Consider the following 19,814-nt stretch of genomic DNA (forward strand, 5'->3'; position numbering starts at 1 on the left):
TGTGTGTGTGTGTGTGTGTGTGTGTGTGTGTGTGTGTGTGTGTGTGTTTTACTTAGGAACAGCAGAGGAGAGACTGGGCCTCTTCCATGTTTTTGTTGGCTGACTCTGATAAAGAAAAGTTTAGTCATGTTGTTAGCAAAACCTCCTAGAAGTTGATCAAAGGCAGTCATCATTCAGGAGAAGACTGAAACCTAAATTTTTAAAGTTTTTACTTAAATCATCTGTGAATTAACTATGTGAGAAGTATTTATTTACACTCTTGATGAAGTATTTTTATGGAAATTATTTTTCCTTATTTTTTGATAGTTTCATACATATACATATTACTATGATTATACCCACCCTCCAGTGCCCCTATTTACCCTGCTCACTTTTCCTCCAAGCCCAGACCTAAAATAGAAGAAATGATGAGACTCCTGACAGTTTGAGTATTGAGAATCTCACAAAGAAAGCCACGCTGCAACAACCAGTCGATGGCAGTGGTTTGCGTGCGGTCTTCACTCCTGAAATTAGGGACAGCTCTTAGGCTTTCCAATTCACACCTGTAACCTTGTGCTCAGGCTCACTTGAGCTGCTTTATTGCTGGTGTTAGCTGTCCCTCGCGGCTCACACTCAGGGCTCTGTTTTGTATTTGCTTTGGCAGCAAGCTTGCTAAAAAGCGCAAAGACGCTTTGGGGAACACACGGCAGGAGATGACGCACATGGTGAACGCCATGGATCGAAGTTATGCCGATCAGAGCACCCTGCATGCGGAGGACCCCCTCTCCCTCACCTTCATGGACCAACATAACTTCAGCCCAAGATGTAAGTTGCTCATTAAAATTTTGGTTAATGCTTTTGAAATGTATTAAGTGCATTTAATTTTATACTAGGGGAGAGGAAAACGCAGTTGATGACATTATGGAATTTACAAAAAAGACATGTCTTCAGTTTTGGTAAAGGATTTAGTTTAACTTCAAACTAGAGATTTTTGTCATGAAATCATAAGAAATATTCCAAACATAAGACATTCAAACACCATGTGTCTTTGAATTACATTAAAATGGCATTTTCTACATAAAATTAGAGTACGTATACTTTTCCTTTGTAGAAGATAAGGGTTCTTTTGAGATCAGAAGCACTGGAATTCTTTCTAGGAATTAGTCACATAAGTAGTTATTCCATTGAGGTAATCTATTATTAGCCCTAAAGAACTCCAATACCAAAAATTAACCACAGAGATGAGGAGGTAATTCTGTGGATAAAGATATTACCAGACAGGTGTGAAAACTGGAGCTCAGAACCCCAGAACTCACATAAAATACAGGTAGGTGTGGCAGCTACCTCTAATCCTAGCACTTGGGAGGCATAGATGGGGGTCCCCAAGGCAAGCTGGCTGGCTAGAATAGCCTAATTGGGTTTACTGACAGAAATCATCTCGATGCATTGATTGAAGACAGATTGAAGAAGCCACATAATATCAGTTTCTTTGGACACACACATATGTGTCCACACATGGCAACATGCATGTGCTCACAGATACCATACAGACAAGAAAAAGCTTTAACTACATGAAAGATTGGCCTTTCAATTTCTAAGTATTGAGTATGAAGTCTAAAAGCGTAGTTGTGTTGACTGGCTTGCAAAGACTAATGAAATCGCATTAGCATTCATCTCGTCATTCCCCTGTACATAGGTTCTTCCAGAATTACTAATGTTGACCTATGAAGAAAGTGCTTTTAAAATGTTTTCATTGAAGTCCCAATTAAGCACAGAGAATTTGAATAATTGCATAATTTGAATTTCCTATGAAAATTGTTTCCTTTCAAAGCCTTGTGTTCATTTAAATTTAAGTTAATGTGCTTAATTAATCTCTTCCAATCTTCGTAAAATTGATGCTTGAGTTGGACAAACCAAGTTTGTCATTAGCATTTCATATACAAGGCATCTCTGTAACAGATCTAGAAATATACTTTTGCTAATTTGGTAAGCATGCATGTAAGAAGACAAGAAATAAATAATAGAATTCATATTTGCATACAAATTATAAATACGGGGAATGGGTAGGCTGAACGATAATTTGGGTCATATGTCTTTATGTCGTTTCACAACAGGGATTTTTTTAGCTTTATAGTGCTGAAGATGTTCAGCAATTGTTGGCTTTGGATATAGGATGTCATTCACCTTGCATACATTCATATTGCCTAAGGTTAGAAGCACTATGTTAGTGATTTTGGAAATCAATTTTAATAAGGCCTTTCTGCCCTGTCTTATTTTTATTTCACAATTAAGATTTAACAACAGGGAAGGACATAAAACTCTAAATTCTATGGTTGCTGAAAGAAAGTTTGTTTAAACTATGAGTGTGTCATCTCTCCAAGTACTTGATTCAGTGTTTAATTGGTTATAGGTCTGAATATATTTCTGTTCCATAGATTCTACTATTTGTTGCTCATATCAGTACTTGACTATAAAATGTCAACTCTGAAAGTGTAAATATATCTATAAATATAACTATAAATATAACTATAAATATCCACTTATGAACTTATAGAAAGGATTAAATCTACTCCCCAGAGTTAAGTGGGGAATAATGATTTAGAATGCATATAAGATTATTTACGTAAGTACCTTACTCTTGATAGATCTAAAATGCATTGTTCCCTTTCCCCTAATTTCATCATCTCTATAATGCCAAGCTGAATAATCTGCTTTTTAAAATTGAACAGAGGCCTGAATTATAATTATAGATACAACTTTTGACGTTTTAACAATAACCCTGCTTAGGAAAGAGAATTGTACCCTTGCAAAAACACAGAAATCAAAGCAAAAGTTCTGGCACTGTATTTTTTTTTTTAAAGAAAATAACAACCAGCTGTAAAGATTATTATAAAGGCATAAAATTATAATGAAAAATAAAATGTAGAGCCAAGCATTCCTTCATAAGTTCTGTTTCCCTACAGTGCCCAATGACCCACTTGTGCCGACGGCTGTGTTAGGTGAGGCCTGAAATCTTCATCACCACTTTCTTCTTTTAGTTCATCATTTTGCATGCACCACAACTTCCCGCATACTTGTACCCCATCCACACAGTAACAGTTTGCCTTTTGGAAAGTATCTTGCTGTTTTGGATAGGCAACCGTAATCCTAACAGACAGGGACCTTACTCCACACATTCGGGTCTGGTAGATTTCAATGGAAGGTACGCTGACTGCTTAGGGCAGCATACCAGCTTTCGGTTTTGTTGGATTTGAAGCAGAAGTACAGCTGCCTCTAATGGATGACTAATGTGAAATGAACCCAAATACCTCAATTCTCAGGGGCCAGGAGTGACTGAGCAACTAGCTGATGCGGGGAAGTCAGTTTTAGCAAAGGGATTGTCTAGTCTAAGCCCTTCTAACTTTACAGCAACTAAAGATGCAGTGTTGAGCGGACAGGAGGAATCTGATGGTTTGCTTTTCCTCTGTCTTTTTCTAACCATTTGCTAACGCAGGGAAAGTTGCTAGAATCTTGATGTGGGGTTTGTCATAGACATTATATTACTTGATAAATAGCATCATGTTTCAAGAACGTAAAAGATGACCTGGGTTACCTCTCAGGAAACGGGTGTTGCTTGCAATAATTCTGGCCTTTTTGGTAGCAAAACTGCATTAATTTTTAAACCTGCATACTTCAGAACTAAATGAGCTTCACTTAAAATTTCATATTTCCCGACAAATTACCTGCCAATTATTTGTGTCAGCATGCATTATACGTTCACATGTTCTCTATCGGCAACACCCTACTGGGTCTACTTACCAAAAAATGTAGATTATCAACAAATACCTCTTTAAAATTACATTACATTTATGAGTAGTACTTCTTGTGCACATGGAAACTTAGCTTAGGCAACTCTTCGCTCCGTAGTTTAAGTATTCCAGTAGGAATTGTATCCTAACCAGCACTCGCCCCGTGATGTGCATATCAAGAGTGGACTAAGGAGGACAAAGGCATTTGCCACAACAGATGACTTGATGACGTGGGGAGGAGGCATGGTGATCGCAGGGGAAGTAGCAAGTGCCTGCACACAGGACACCCGTACATGGCTCAGTATCTCAAATTTATAAGTAGAGTTCACTTAAATTAAAACAATAAACACTCTGGAAAAGAATGGCTTGCCTAAATATTAAAGTCCATCGTGGCAATTTTTCCACAGGCATGTAGAATTAGGTTCGAATTTCAGGATCTGCATAGAATTCCAATAGGAACTCAGAAAGCTAGCTTACAGGTTTCCTGCTCCACTCTAAACAGTGCAACAACTCCTGCCATGCATGCTTTCCCCCGTAGAACTGTGAAGAGAAAGTGAGATAATGCATGTGAGCTTCACCAATTATAAAGGCTAAACAATTCTTCAAATATTCCAAATGAAAAGGGGTAGTCGTGTTTAAGGAAAAATGGAGCTAGCACAGTAGCAGCATCTAACTTATTTATATACATTTTGAAAGAGGGGATGATTGGTTAGTGACTGTTGGCTTTCTTCGAAAGCCGACTGTCATTCATTTCATTAGATATCAGATTAATCTTCCATTTTTCCATTGTTCTTAGAATCGTGATGTTTATAGTTGTTTGTCATCCATTCACCTTATATTTATAGAGCAGTTTTTGAAATAATTTCAAACATTGCTTCATGTTTGTATCTACCTATCTAATTTTAAAAGGTGTAGATATTTTTCATATTGATTCATATTTTTGTCTTTTGTGTTTTTTACTGCTTCGTTGGGCTTAAGTCCCTATAACCGGTAAGTATATTACAAAGAACTCTAGAAACCTTTCAATCAAGACATAGTTGAAGTTATTATTCTTCAATGTATAATAAGGATAATGATGAGCACAGGCACCCTTGCTAGTAGCTGCATTATTAGGTAGTTTAATGAGGTGGAAATGTATTGAGATTAATAATTCATATGTGATTATTCCAAAGACCTTTCTGCCGATTGTACTACTGTATTAAAGCCTGGCACCACACAGAGGCACTGCGTTTTTATACTAGGATGCAGTCATTTGTAAGATGTGCAGTGTGAGTTGAGTCTGTGTGCCTGAGCCTCTTACAATTGTAAAGGTTCTGCCCCTCCAGCAGATTGGAGATGAGCTCTGCCTGGGGCTACCCTGGTTACCTTACCCAAGCCTAGATGCTTACATTCTGCCTTCCTGATGGTGTCTGTTCCATTGATCTGTTCTCTTCAACTGTATATCCTGTGATAGAGCCTAAACTACTTGCTTCTGAATTGAACCTTACTGGGAGATGATTATTTTCCTGTTGCCAGGGTATGAATTGTAACACTTTAGTGAAGGTAGATCAGTTGTATGCAGTCTCATAGGATGCAGAAGGGACTCTTTTTGAATAGTGTTTGCTAGCAAATGTTTGTATGTCAAGCTATGGGCAAACCTGAAGAAAAGGCAATAATTCCCTTGAGTGGTTAGATCATAACAGAGTCCACCAAGGACTATCCCTTTTTAGTTACTTTTTTTCATTTGTATGATTTTTTTTTTTTTGCTTCGGTGTGTGGTATTTTTAGACATGAATGCCAAAAAAAAAAAAAAATCAGTTTAATAAGAGAGGGTAAAGATAAATGCAATCAAGCTAAATTATGGAGGCATACAAGTCTGATTGTAGGGTTCTTTTTTTTTTTTTTCCTTCTCCAGGAAGAAAAAGTGTTTATCATGGGGACAACAATTCATTTTTTGCCATATCCTATTTGTAGAGTTGGCGATAGAGCAGGCAGATGTACCAGCACTTGAAATATGTTTCACTGTTAATTAAATATCATTCTCTGCAGTAAGCATTATGATTTCAAATGCAAGTTCTTCTAAAAGTGTACTTTCCTTTCTGTTAATGAGTGTGACAGTATTATGCTTTTCAAAGTAACACCTCTTCAACGTTTTTTTTTTTTGTTTTTAAGTGGTAAGTTTAAATGTGATAAATATAAGCATGTTTCTCATTGTAATGCTTAGTTCTTTGGTCATTAAAATGCTGTTTATTCTTCATAGGCAAGACGCTCTTGGTCCTTTCTTCATCTTTATGACAGAAAGAGAGTTAAAAGTCTCTTTCCATTTTGAACTAAAGCCATGGGGATGGGGTCTACACTTAAATGTGGGTGGGGACGGATTCTGTTGAATTTTAACTAATTCACGCACTAAAGTATTTCCTGAATTTCTGGTACATAAGTCTATCTCCAAAGAAACCAGATAAATAAATAAATGGTTAAAACACAGGGAGGAGAGTGGCATGCAGGGAACCTGGAGGCCCCAGAAACATAAGAAGTAGCCTTGTTAAGCAGCATGGAGGGGCTGGGAATATAAGGGACTTGCCCACGTTTATCTAGACCCCTGGTTTCTCTCAAATGGCCCACAGAGAAGTCAGAGTGTACTGGCAATTCATACAATGTTAATGGTAGCAAGAACCGAGGGGGGAACGTGAATCCTCTCAGTGGGCAGAGGCAGTGGGGGGTGGATTTTATGTCTGTTTCCAGTCCAGGGTATGCTGTATTTAAAACTCCAGATAGTAGAACAAAGGAGGGATGAGGTGACAGGATGAGAAGGCCTGTGCTGATGGATTGTCTAGACAGGTTCTCCGAGGGACTTTGGAATATGGGTACAAAAGAGCTCATCCAACACAGTCAATGGTGAAAACGTTGTTTTCACTTGACAGCTTGGTTCTCTGGCCCCAGCCAATGCTGCTGTTACTTCAAATGCTAAAAACCAAGGCGACACAGCTAAATATCCTGCCTGCACCTTTTCAATGAATCCAGTGTCTTCCTGTTTTCTCCCAGCATCTGCTGTCTTGCTGGTAGACACTTATGTTCTGGCCTTAACCCTTGAGCTGAAGTGAAAAGTGAAGGCTTTTTCTTCATGAGGCTAGCAGTCCGAGCCTGCACCCTCGCCCCCTTGGCTGGCTTTTCTTCTCCTTCCTTCTCCTACCAGAGAGATCTTAAGGTCTTCAAATCTTCTTTGCACAGATGTATATTAAACAAGATAACGTTGTCTCTTTTTTAATGTTCTGCAATGTGAAATCTGCCAGATGAGAACCACAGTGCCACAGCAGAGTCTAGTCGCCTTCTGGATGTTCCTCGCTACCTCTGCGAAGGGACAGAGTCCCCTTACCAGACAGGACAGCTGCACCCAGCCATCAGGGTGGCCGACCTGCTGCAGCACATTAACCTCATGAAGACATCAGACAGCTATGGTTTCAAAGAGGAATATGAGGTGAAAGTTTCAATACTGCTTTGAATTTTATTTTTAATGTGATACTCAGTGGAATGTAGCATTTTTCTTCACTTTCACATCACAAGATTGGGATAGTCTACAGCCTGTCCACTGCAGCGTTGAGTGTGCTATCACATGTATGTATGGGGAAGGGGAGGAGGGCTGCCTTTCTTTGTAGGATTCTTGAAGATGGAGTTGGTACTGTTCCTGTGTGTTATCTCTCTAGCACTGTACCATATCTTCCTACATTCCCCTATTCCCAAGTCAAGAACCAGATTTCCAGTGTTTTCTTATAGTGTGAGCAATGCTCTCACTGGTTGACTTAAATTCCAGGTGTTTCTTGTCTCCTTACTTACAAACCCTCTAATGATGATATTAAGTTAGATTTGTAGCTTGCCGCCCTTCCCTCAGTTTTGTGGACTATTGGCTGAGGACAGCAAGGAAGAAAAACTAAACACCACAAATCAAGTGAACAGCATTTCCCTCTCTTCCTCCTCCCTCCCCCAAAAAATCAAATGTGGGAATTTTTTTTATTCCAGCATATTTCTATTTCCCACTCAGACCAAAATAACAGGATTTATCTTACAAAGGAAGTGACTTAAATCAAACATTCCAATAAACTGCAAAATGATAAAGTTCCGGGCCTGGAGAGATGGCTCAGTGATTAAGAGCACTGTCTCCTCTTCCAAAGGACCCAGGTTCAGTTCCCAGGAACTATATGGCAGCTCACAAGTTTCTGTAGCTCCAGTACCAGGTGCTCTGATATCCTCACACCAAAGCACATAAAATAAAATTAAATAATTTTTTTCTTGTAAAGTTCCTTTCTACCTCTGCACTTGCTTAGAAATTTGAGTGTGGGACACTGAAACTGTCCCACACTGATTTATACTGCTACATCCAGTGTAGTGTGTGTGCACACAGACAAACACACACACACACACACACACACACACACACACTCTTAAAGTGAAGGATAACAAACATACTGTATTTCAAAGAGCAGCCAAAATACGTTCAACATCATGGGAAGACTTTTAAGCTTTCACATTCTACATGTGGACCACTTGTGTTCCTTATTTACGATGAGAAAAATTATCTTGAAATTTTAAATGTTGCCTTTAGGTATGTGCTGAAATGCCCAAAATAAGGGCAGGGAATTAGAATATCCTGCCAGAGCAGGCTGTTTGTTCGTGTCACATGTGTTCCTGTGTCATCTGCTTCAAAGAAATGTTGGCTCTTTGAAGACCCTATTTCCTGTGTTGAGCAAAGTTGAAGTTTTTCTACCAAAAAGGAGATCTTTACCCATATTTTAAATTGCTCCATGATTAAACCAACCAGCAAACCCATCTGTCCATAGGTTCTTGGGGAACAAGAATCTTTACAAGCCCGTTCTGTTCCCTTCAGAAAAGACCCAATCTTCATGACCTTCAAAGAGAAAAAAAAAATCTGACGGATCATATATGAGTGAAAAATTTTGGGAGCAAAGTGACTTTTTTCCCGTTATAAATGCTGATGAAAACGTATTTGAAAAATAGCCACTGAAAGTAGTTTTTGGAAGTTTTCATATATATTATTTAAACTGTTTTGAAAAAGAATGATACTGGTTCTATTTGTAACTCACAAACTTATAGCTATCTTAAAACTGAAACATTTTCAAGGTTCTGGGTTTTTGTTTGGTTTTTCCCCCCCTCTATAGTCTATGTTTAGCTTGCACTTGAGACCAACCTACCCTAATATGAACAAACTTGCATCCCACAAACCAGGCTTGAGGTCTGAGAAGCAAATGTACTCGCTACTTTAGGCAACCCTGCCCTTCTCCCCCACCATACATGTGCCTTTCAGTGTTTTAATTTTCAGAGCACATAAAAACTGTTGTGAAAAAAGAATTAAATTAGCTGTGCTTATTAACTCAGTTTTTTTCTTCTTCTTTTTCCCAGAGCTTCTTTGAAGGTCAGTCAGCATCTTGGGATGTAGCTAAAAAAGATCAAAATAGAGCAAAAAACCGATATGGAAACATTATCGCATGTAAGTTCCCCCAGAATTCTTGATATTTGTAAACCTGACATGTATAAACATGAACAGTGAGTTGCAACTTCTATGGTTTTGATTTTAGGTAACCCTAAGGGGTGACATAACTGTCTCTTAAGTGATCTTGTGAATATTAAAAACAATGTTAGCTGATTCTGAAATTGCCATCACCCTCACTAAATTCACTCTCACTCTTTACTCTACAAGAAACTTGATGTCTTAAGGCTTTGTTTAAATACATTGGTGGCTGGTTGGGGGGGGGGGATACTGGGGTAATGCCAAAGCATTTTTTTTTCAATTATAAATTATTATACCACCCCCTTAGATATTTGTTACACATGCCCCACGTCCTACCTGGGGGCAGGGACTGCACTCCAGTTCCTGCAAATCACTAACCACTCAGAATTTTCCATTCCAATAGTGTCTTCATGAGGAGTGCATGCAGAAAGCCAAGTCATCACCAGAGGTAGCCTTGGGATTAGTGAGACGAGCAGATGACTTGTGATCAGCTGCTGATTTCCTCATACCAGTCTCCTTTGAGTTGAAATCATTTAAGTTACCTAAAATACATTAATATGGAAACAGCCTCTCAAAGAAAGGAGAACAGGTTCAAATTTCACAGTCTAGTTCTGGGGCTCATTAGCTGTAGAATACAGGGAAGAAGGAGCTCCCCCAGTTCAAAATGTTCCTAAGAAACAAAGTTAGTGGCTACACAAGTTTCATAGCGAAGCCCATGGCTCAAATGAAGAGCCATCCTGACATTGTCACACTGCCACACACACTTACTGATCTGAAAGGCAAGCCATTGGATCCATGTTCAGAGTTGTAACTGGAATAAGTAGCGAGCACCATATATTCCTTGCATTTCTCCCAGATGACTGACTTGATAATAATGCAGGGATTGGTGAATGTGGATCATAAAGATGAGATTTGTCCCCAAGTCTTTACCAGTGACATTGCCTCAGAATGGGAGGAGTTCGAGTAGCTTTCATTCGATTTTTTTTTTTAAAAAAACTTTCAGATGACCACTCCAGAGTCATTTTGCAACCCGTGGAGGACGACCCTTCTTCAGACTACATTAATGCCAACTACATCGATGTAAGTCGCCCACTTGACCGGCTCACATCTGTGAGCCCGATTCTTGATGTTACCTATGACTTTGTTGCTAGCTTTGAAGTAAAGAACAAACTGTGCACTTTTCCTTGTTCTACAACCTAGTACTTACTGACGCTGTTGTGCTTTCTTTCACACCTGACTTTGGTCTGGGCTGTAGATTTGGCTGTACAGGGATGTAAGTACCGTATGTACATAACAGCACCCTATGATAAATATTTAATATAAACGCCCTTAATCACAGTTCCTACTAATGCTCAGTCTAGCTGTTCTGCATGCGTCACCTAATTAGTCTCATACAGCATATTTATGTTCCATTTTTTTTCTGTAATTATTTTACGTGTGTGAAGAACTATCTTACCTCCTTCCCTCTTCTTGTGTAGAAAAACAGGGCTGTTTTTTGGCTTTGACAATTTATTATGCATTTGAATTTTATTTGTTGATGATTTCTGTCTCTGGCTTTTATTCTTACCCTCCTCCCCAAGCATATGTGAGAAGCTGGATGGTATGATGTGTATTAGTGATTTTTGAAATTTTATTTTATTTTTTTTCTATTGACTTTTGATGTTAAAAGAGAAGAATGGGGCCAGGAATGTAGCTTAGCTTGTAAAATGCTGGCTGAGCATAAAGGAAGCCCTGAATGCAAAATCCCAAATACTGCACAAACCAGGCATGGTGGCTCATGCCTGTAATCCCAGCCCTTGGGAGGTGGAGGCAGGAGAATCCGAAGTGGAAAGAGATCCTGAAGTACATAATGAATTTCCAGGCCAGCTTGGACCAAATAAAACCCTGTCTCAACAACATAAATAAATAGAATAAGTAGGGAGACTATTTTGTGGTGTGTGATATTGGCTTGTAAAGTTATAAAATTTCTTTGGATAAAAACTTAATTTCTATGCTATATTTGAAACATATATATCACACATATATATCGAATCATACCACTAAAGTCTATTTTCATCACATATTGCACTGTTGAATTTTGGTACGTATAGTGAGGGAAATTCTCTATGTAAGGGAAAGTAATTATCAAATCAAATACACATTATTGCCAAGGAGGCAATATATTACATTGTATGTAAGGACAGGCTCTTTAGCTCTATTGCCAAAGAGGTGTATCAGCAGTCCCCAGCACCCACATGGAGTTCATAGCCATCCATGATTCTAATTATAGGGTATCTTACTCCCTCTCTTGGCCTCCTTGAATACCAAACACTCATGCGATGCACATATGTATATTCAGGCAAACATACATAAAACAAGATAAACAACAAGGAACAAAATCACCCTAAAGATCTTAGGAATGTTGTTTTCTCCCTGTGTGCCTCAGTTTCCTCATCTGCACAGTGAGGTGAGGATAGTTTTAGCCTCATCACTTTGTTGGAAAAATGTAGTTACGTCATGCATGTAGAGCACCTAGTACAGCGACTGATACGTATTCAGCATTTGCCAAATTTCAGTTTTTGATAATTAAAAACCCAAGTTCTGAGTGAATTGAATCACAGCATGCATATTTTTAAACTGAAAGTGAAATACAGCATTACAGCATATACTGTCAGGGTTCCCATAGAAATGCAGTACGAACCTGTACCTGTTCTAATTTCTAAAAAATAGGAAACAATTCACCACAGCTATGAACTTCGTGTCTTATAATTATTTTGATACGTATACCTACCTGACTTGATGTATTAAAAATAGCATATAAATGTATTGGTTAGTTTTTCATCATAATTTTATCTTCATAAAGTTTTAAGTTTGATCAAACAGACAGGTTGTGGAAACTAGCTGTTTCTGTAGCGTAAAAACAACATTTCTAGTATGACTTTGTGATTGTTCTTAGCTCTTTAGTTTAACCTGGGTTTTCTGCCATGACAGACACACACTGAAGCCTAACTATAATACTATTTTATGGTTTATTGGGTAGGATTTCATTCTAATAAGATGTTATACAACTATGTTACAATCTCAGTATATTCTAGCTAAATGTAATACAATCACGTAGCTTCCTTTTCTTTTTAGTATATTATATACAAGATATATCTCCGCAGTTAGTAGATATCTCATTTAAAATATAATGAGAAGTGCTGTTGAAACACCTTTCCAGGGAACATTCTGGGTTATTAAGGTTTAATAAGACATCAGAATCAGCTGACTGTGGTGGTGCACAGCAGTCAGAGGTAGATGGATCTGTGTGTGTGTGAGGCCAGCCAGGGCTAGTAAGACCCTGTTTCATAAACAAAACAAAACAAAAAAAAAGATAATTTTCAGTATTTACAGCAGTATGATGCACACTGTATTCCACCGTAGGTCAGAGACTGCCCTCCACACTCCACACGCGTCAATGTATACTGAGCTGCCCATACCAAATATGTTCAAATCTTAACAGATCATTACTAAATCTTTTGGTAGAAGCAAACAAATTTACAACTTAAAGCTATCATGCCTCCAGTACTCTTTCAACTCGTCTGTGGCAAGTTGACCCACTGGGAGCAGCTGACAAACAGATTGTTCTTTGTCAGGAAGAATTCGTTGAGACAATATTAAATGTGTATGCACAGCCTTTGTACACCAAAAAGTAAGCACTAAAGTTTCTGTTCAAGAAAAAGTGCAGTTTTGAAAACCTTTTCCCTATATATGTGTGTACCGAAGTTACGTGTGTGTAAATTTCATTATCAGCACACACAAAATAGTTCCTGCAGACTCCTGAACATGCTACAGAACAGATATTACCAAAGACAATGAAAATTAAATCAGCAGGACTTTGATTTGAGCACGCATGCATTGTCCAGCTCTAACATTGGAATGTTCTGTTTCTTTTTATTTTCCTTCCTTTTTCTGGTTCTAATATGTCCTTGTCCATTTGTAATGCGGTGTGTTGTACTTTTGGATGAAACAATATAAGAATTAATGTTTTTGAACAGAATTTTACAAGGAATGAGTGATTCAAAATTTATATGAAGGCATAAACACCTTAGTGAAACTGAACTAAATCTCTGGGGTTCTTCTTCAGCAAACAAAATTCAATTATATGATATAAATTTTAATCAGATTCCTTAAAAACCTTGAGTCTTGTCCTCTGTTTATCCTTCACATAGGTTTGAGATGTGGACTCTGTGTTCACTACTCAGTTCTGGTCTTTTTATTATAACCTAATCTTGGGAGGTGTTTTTCTTCCACTTTTTTATGCCTTCATTTATTTATTTCTGATACCAATGTCATATGATAACCAATTTGCTTTTCTACTCTAGGGTTACCAGAGACCAAGCCACTACATCGCAACTCAAGGTAACACTCTTGTTTGTAAATACTATATTTATCTATATTATTTATATTAAATATTATATTTATTCTTATTGTTATCCAGGAGGATTTTTTTTTTGTAATTTGATCTTTTAGAAAAAAATCGACTCTTACTCATTTGTGTAGTAGAGATTCATGTCCAAAACTTAGAAAAACTTATCCTTGATTTTTTTTTTTTTTTAATCCTGTGATTGTTTTTCTGAGTTGATCTTTGGTGATCACATATCTCAGTAGTGTGGGGAAAAGGCATTACTTTTGTTAGATAAACAAGAAGCGAGTACTCCTCCTGCCTTGGGTGAGTGTCAGTGATGACGATTATGCTGTCATCTGGCAATTTTTGACAAACCGAGACTGAAACAAAACATATACCCAAAGGAATGTAGTCGAGTTCGTTCCTTATGGGAAAAAAAAACAAAAAAACAAAAAACTGTAGGTTGATCATACCATAATACGCTGGGAAATGAAAATATCCAAACAAGCAGACAGATCTGTAGTCCCTTCAGCATGTGTCCTGGCCACCCAAAGTATTTGCATGCCTGCTGATGTAAGAGGAAAATAAAAAGACGTGCCTACTCTTTTTTTTTTTTTTTTTTTTCGGTTTTTATTCTGCTTTGCTTTGGTCTTTTTCTCCTTTGGTGTTGAGGACAGGGCTCAGGGCCATATACTTGGTAGACAAGTTGTGTTTCCAGATATTTGCTTTTTTTTTTTTTTTTTTTTTTTTTTTTTTTTTGGCTTTTCAAAACAGGATTTCTCTGTGTAGCCTTGCCTATCCTAAAGTCGCTTTGTAGACCAGGCTGACCTCAGTCTCACAGAGATCTGCTGCCTCTGCCTTCCCCAAGTGCTGGGGTCACAGAAGTGCGCTACCCCGCCCACCTGACATTTACTCTTTTAACAGAGGTCATTTTGACATGATATTCTTTACCATTAGAAATATGCACCACTGTATTGAACCGTACACCAGTGGTTCTGAGTGGATGGTCGCCCAGACATGCCTTCACAGCTAGGTGATCACGCAGAGCAATAGAATTAGTACTAATAGGCTGTAAGGACATTTCTTTGTTTACTTTTAATTGTACACTGTTCACAAATGATGGGCATTTTGTTCATTGGCAATGTCTGCTGTTTTTCCGAAGTGTCCCGTGCGTTTTGTTTTCCATGTCTATGTACAGGTACAGTGGAGTGCCATAGTGACTGGGAGAAACACCTTAGAAAATATGGTACTGCCAGGCACAGTAGCGCATGCCTGTAATCCCAGCACTCAAGGAGGCAGGGGCAGGCAGATCTCTGTGAGTTCGAGGCCAGCTTGGTCTACGAAGTGAGTCCAGGGCAGCCAAGGCTACACAGAGAAACTCAGTCTCAAAAAAAAAAAAAAAAAAAAAAAAACAAAAAAAAGAAGAAGAAGAAAGTACGGTACCTTCTTACATATTGCTAAGTCTAGAAGTAAATTGAAGAACAAAATCACTACATGTTCATACTTTTTTGTGTAGTATATTCCAATATGAACTTAAACTACATGGTTCTAGTACTGGTCTAAATAGAGTTTGATGTTTTTTAGTCTCATATACACTACTTTTTATGTAATTTAAGCTTTTTATGACCTGTAAAATGTCCCTGATAACGCAGTGTGAAAAAAAAAAAACAACTTCTTTATAGGCCCAGTTCATGAAACCGTGTATGATTTTTGGAGGATGGTGTGGCAAGAACAGTCTGCCTGCATTGTGATGGTGACTAACTTGGTGGAGGTTGGCCGGGTAAGAGAAAACAATGTTTATTGATTTTTTTTTTTTTAACATATATGAGTATTCTTGAAAAGCAATAACCAACTCCCTTAGAGACCACCATCCAGTAGCTTAAGAATATCTCATAGACAGGACAGTTCAACTGAATGCTCCTAAGTGAATTTTCTTTTTTTTTTTTTAATTTATTGTTTATAATTTATTCACTTTACATTCTAATTGTAGCCCCCTCCCTCATCTTCTGGTCCCACCCTCCTCCCCCTCTTCTCCCCAACTCCTTCCCCTTGTGCTCAGAAAGGGGGAGTCCTTCTCTTCTCTCCTACCATCTGACCCCAGCCTATCAAGTCTCATCAGGACTATCTGTATCCTCTTCTTCCGTGGCCTGGCAAGGACGGCTCGCCAGGGGAAAGTGATCAAAGAGCAGGCAACAGGGTCCATTTAGAGACAGCCTGTGCTACACTTACTAGAGAACCCACATGGAATCTGAGCTGCCTATCTGCTACATCTGAGCAGGGATACTAGATCCTCTCCATGCATGGTCCTTGGTTAATGCATCAGTCTCTGCAGCTCCCTTTGGGCCCTGATTTTTGGCTTTGTTGGTCTCCTTGTGGAGCTCCTGTCCCCCCACTCTTTGGTAAGACTCCCTGAGCTCTGCCCAAAGTTTGGCTGTGAGTCTCATCATCTGCTTTGATCCCTTGCTGGGTAGAGTTTTTCAGAGGACAGCTATGGTAGGCTCCCGTCCTGTTCCCTCTATTCAGACACTTCCAATGTCTATTCTGTTTGCCCTTCTGAGTGAGAATTAAGAATCCTCCCTAGGATCCTCTTTGTTATTCATATCCTCTCAGCCTGTAGATTGTATTATGGTTATCCTGTATTATATGGCTAATGTCTGCTTATAAGTAAGTATATAAGAAATATTTGGTTTTCTCATTGAGTAAATTTCTGAAAAAAAATATAATTCCTGATAGATTTATACATGATTCCTTCCTTCCCTTCTCCAACTCTTTCCTGGTACCTCACTCCCAAATTCACAGTCTCTTCCTTATTTATGATTGTTACATGTTTCTACAACCTACAGAGTCCAGGCAACATGAGTCATATATGCAGAGGTGTAAGGCAGGCCGCTTAGGATTCAACCACCTATGAGGGAATGCCTGGAGGAAGCTAATGTAACCTTGAATTTTATAGTGAAATAACTGAGCTATTAGACTTAACATTTTTTGAAAGTGCACAATCTGTTTATTGTATGACATTTTCTCAGCTGCGTTTGAATTGTAGACTAAATTTATCATTAGAATGAAGTTGTCTTGGCTACTGTGTTTATGTTCAGATAAATCTGTACCTGTGCATTCTTCTCATCATTAGGTTAAATGCTATAAATATTGGCCTGATGATACTGAGGTTTATGGTGACTTCAAAGTGACCTGCATAGAAATGGAGCCACTTGCTGAATATGTAGTTAGAACATTCACCTTGGAAAGGGTAAGCATTATAAGTTTCTATTGAAAATATGAAAACTGAAACTTTCTAAAAATCACTGCCATGTTTTGTTTTAACTACTCTGAAATCCATCCACCCACATGTAGCACTCGTTTTTAAACTCTGCTTTATTTGGGGCTCCTCAAAGCCTCCCTTCCGATTCCTCAACCCCTGGTAGGAGAGAGAAGGTTAATGGGGAAGTTGGGACACAGACCCCTTTACTTCTCCCGACTGTTCAGGGTCAATTTTAGGGCTATGCCAATCAATAGCAAATGCAGCCAGCTGTCTCCTCCAAACTGCTGTGCCCCAAAGCATCCCTCTCTGTCTGTCTGCTCTAACCCACCACGCTGCCTGTCCCTGGTCTCTCCAAGTTGCCACTGGACACACAGCACACTGCGTGCATCACAGCTTCCGTTTCTGGACTCTCATATTTCTATCCTCAGACCATACCCCTCTCTGCTGCAGGAGGCAGGCTGTTACCAGTTGTCAAAGCCACGTACCACGCAAGACAGTTACCAGCTGTGGTCAAACTAAAGCCCAGCTAAAATCCCACACTTGGGATTAAAACAAAAACACATTTACGTAACATAACAGAGTTTACAAAGAAACCAAAACGTCCATACACACCCATCCATTCATTAATCTACAAAATCAGCTTTTTGTTTGTTTGTCTGTGTGTTTGTTTTAGTTTTAGTTTTGTTTGTTTGTTTGAGACAGGGTCTCACTATGTAGTTCTGGCTGTCCTGGAACTCACTATGTTGACCCAGCTGGCCTCAAACTCAGAGAGCCATCGCCTTTGCCTCCCAAGTGATGGGTATAAAGGCATGGGCCACTAAACCCAGCAATCTACAAATCTTTATTTGGGAGTTAAGCCTGGGGGCATAGATTAAATTCCTTGTTCTTATTGAAGGACTCCTTAGCTGAAGGGAGACAAAGACTGTAAGCAAGAGGTTGTGGTAAATACTGCAGAGCGCTGTCATACAACAGCCTCTAGGAATTGAAACAGGAAATATTACTGAGATAAAGGAAGAAGTGTTTCACAAACTTGAAAGGCTTAAGGGGAAGAACATATTTAAAATGTCATGTGGACCTGAAGGAAATAAGGTTGTGAGAGGATGTCCGGGGAAGGTGTTCCTGAAAGAGATGAGACATACTGTTGCCCTAAGGCTTATATTTTCTGTTTTGGATCAGATCACAGAAATGGGTAAGTAAAAGGAAAGGAAACATGCAAGACCAAAGAATCACAGAGCCAGATGTTGGAGCCTGTTCAACATCCCTGTGGTTTCAGTTTGTTGAGTTGTGTGGCCATTAGAGGCCTTTAAAGCTGGAGGACATATCGTCAGTGTTTTATTTTTATTAACTAATCTTTTCTTGATATTTTCATAGTTAAAATGCATTCACTCTCTCCTCCCACTTCTGTCACCTCTGTCTCTTTTTCCTATATTCATAATTTTTGGTTGTCTTGTTTTCCGCTGAGTTTAGTACAAAGAACTAAAGAAGCAAGAGAGGGTGAACACTCTTAAGACATGGGCATGGGCACAGAACACGGACACCACAGAAGTGCCTAACAGATAGGAGAACACATAAACATGTAAGCAAAGGCACACACAGACCTATCAATATCATTACCATCAATTTGTAGCATTAATGCAAAGGAAAAGTACTAGAACCGCTGAAGACAGGCAACTACTAAGATGCCTATTGAGAATAATCGATGAATATGGATAGACCATTTTGTACTTTCAAATGAGCAAGAATTTTTACAAAGAATCATAATCCTCATTGATTGTGTGTGATCACTTAAATATGAAATTTGTTAATGATTAGAGTTAAAATACTTTAAGCCGCTAAAAAAATCAGTATCGCAGTTTATTCATAGAATTTTTTAAACATTTAGGCATCTGATGCATTTACCTCTATATCATAGGTCTATTCTTAGGAATGTATTTATATGTAATATCTTCATTTGTACTTTTGGAAAATTCTAGAAAATGGTAAACAGGCAAATCATCATACATAAAAAACATTACAAAATTAGGACCCCAGAGCATATAATATAAGGGATATAAGAAAAGTTATATACTAAAAAGGAACAGTAACAAGAAGGAATATATTTAAAGCCTGGTTGCTTGAAAAGATCAATAAAAAAGAGAATAAAACTATGTGGTTTGTATGTTGTGGGAGCAATTATTGTTAAATTTACCATTGAAATGGAACTATGGTTTTGTAGTTAAAAGAATTTTTTGTACTTTTAAAGACTAGGCTTGTCCATTCATTCTTTTAGGCAGAGAATACCTTTAAGGTCAACAAAATATATTTGAAAACATATGTGAAAAGCTCACATAATAGTGATAACAGGACTAAATAAACATAGTTCTCATTCCCTCCATCTATTCTCATGACCACAGGAAGACGATCAATTTCCTTCAAAAATGAAAAGGAAGATTTTAAATTCTGAATCCAGTAGTAAATTACAAAAACACTGAAAACTAAGAATAGTTGCAGCCTGAACTATTATGATACACTTTACTAAGAATTTGAAAACATTTAAATTATTGGAAGAAATTGAGTATAGGAGTGAAGTTATATGATTTCCTTAATTGGTTCATGGGTTTAATGTATTGTACTTATAAGACATTTGTATGGTGCTTTAAGAAAATAAGAAAACTTCCTAAATGGAATAGTGACTTCCCGATAGCTACGGCATGCATGCTAAGAGGTGGAAAGTAGATTATTATAATAAACTAATGTAGAGGCTCTTGATGTTTTATCATTATGAAAGTAAAGTGGGTAAACATTAGGACTAGCGTTCAATATTTTGTCAATTAGTTTTATCAAATTAATAAAGGAAATAAGTCGTGTGACAAACTTTAAAATTTCATTTTTATTTTATCTATGTATAAGTGCGTTTGCTTGCATGTGCACTTGTGTAGGCTG

At 38.1% G+C, this 19,814-nt stretch overlaps 1 protein-coding gene across 6 annotated transcripts in view; it reads left to right on the plus strand.

Annotated features, from left to right (window-relative positions):
• Ptprk (protein tyrosine phosphatase receptor type K) overlaps positions 1 to 19,814 on the plus strand; it is a 519,217-nt gene that overhangs the window by 484,260 nt on the left and 15,143 nt on the right. For 2 of the 6 annotated variants that reach the window (XM_055599319.1, XM_055599320.1), the window contains exons 15-22: positions 644 to 804; positions 7,037 to 7,221; positions 9,159 to 9,246; positions 10,271 to 10,347; positions 10,523 to 10,540; positions 13,611 to 13,647; positions 15,316 to 15,413; positions 16,764 to 16,880. In XM_055599319.1, the coding sequence (XP_055455294.1) occupies positions 644 to 804; positions 7,037 to 7,221; positions 9,159 to 9,246; positions 10,271 to 10,347; positions 10,523 to 10,540; positions 13,611 to 13,647; positions 15,316 to 15,413; positions 16,764 to 16,880 (781 nt within the window). Of the gene's footprint in view, positions 1 to 643; positions 805 to 2,942; positions 2,979 to 4,745; positions 4,758 to 5,661; positions 5,982 to 7,036; positions 7,222 to 9,158; positions 9,247 to 10,270; positions 10,348 to 10,522; positions 10,541 to 13,610; positions 13,648 to 15,315; positions 15,414 to 16,763; positions 16,881 to 19,814 lie in introns of those variants that run through there. The other 4 variants (XM_055599321.1, XM_055599322.1, XM_055599324.1 and 1 more) reach the window with 3 other exon arrangements.

This window comes from Psammomys obesus, unplaced genomic scaffold (genome assembly GCF_907164565.1).
Source record: "Psammomys obesus unplaced genomic scaffold, mPsaObe1.curated_primary_1811, whole genome shotgun sequence".
NCBI classification, from domain to species: Eukaryota; Metazoa; Chordata; class Mammalia; order Rodentia; family Muridae; genus Psammomys; species Psammomys obesus.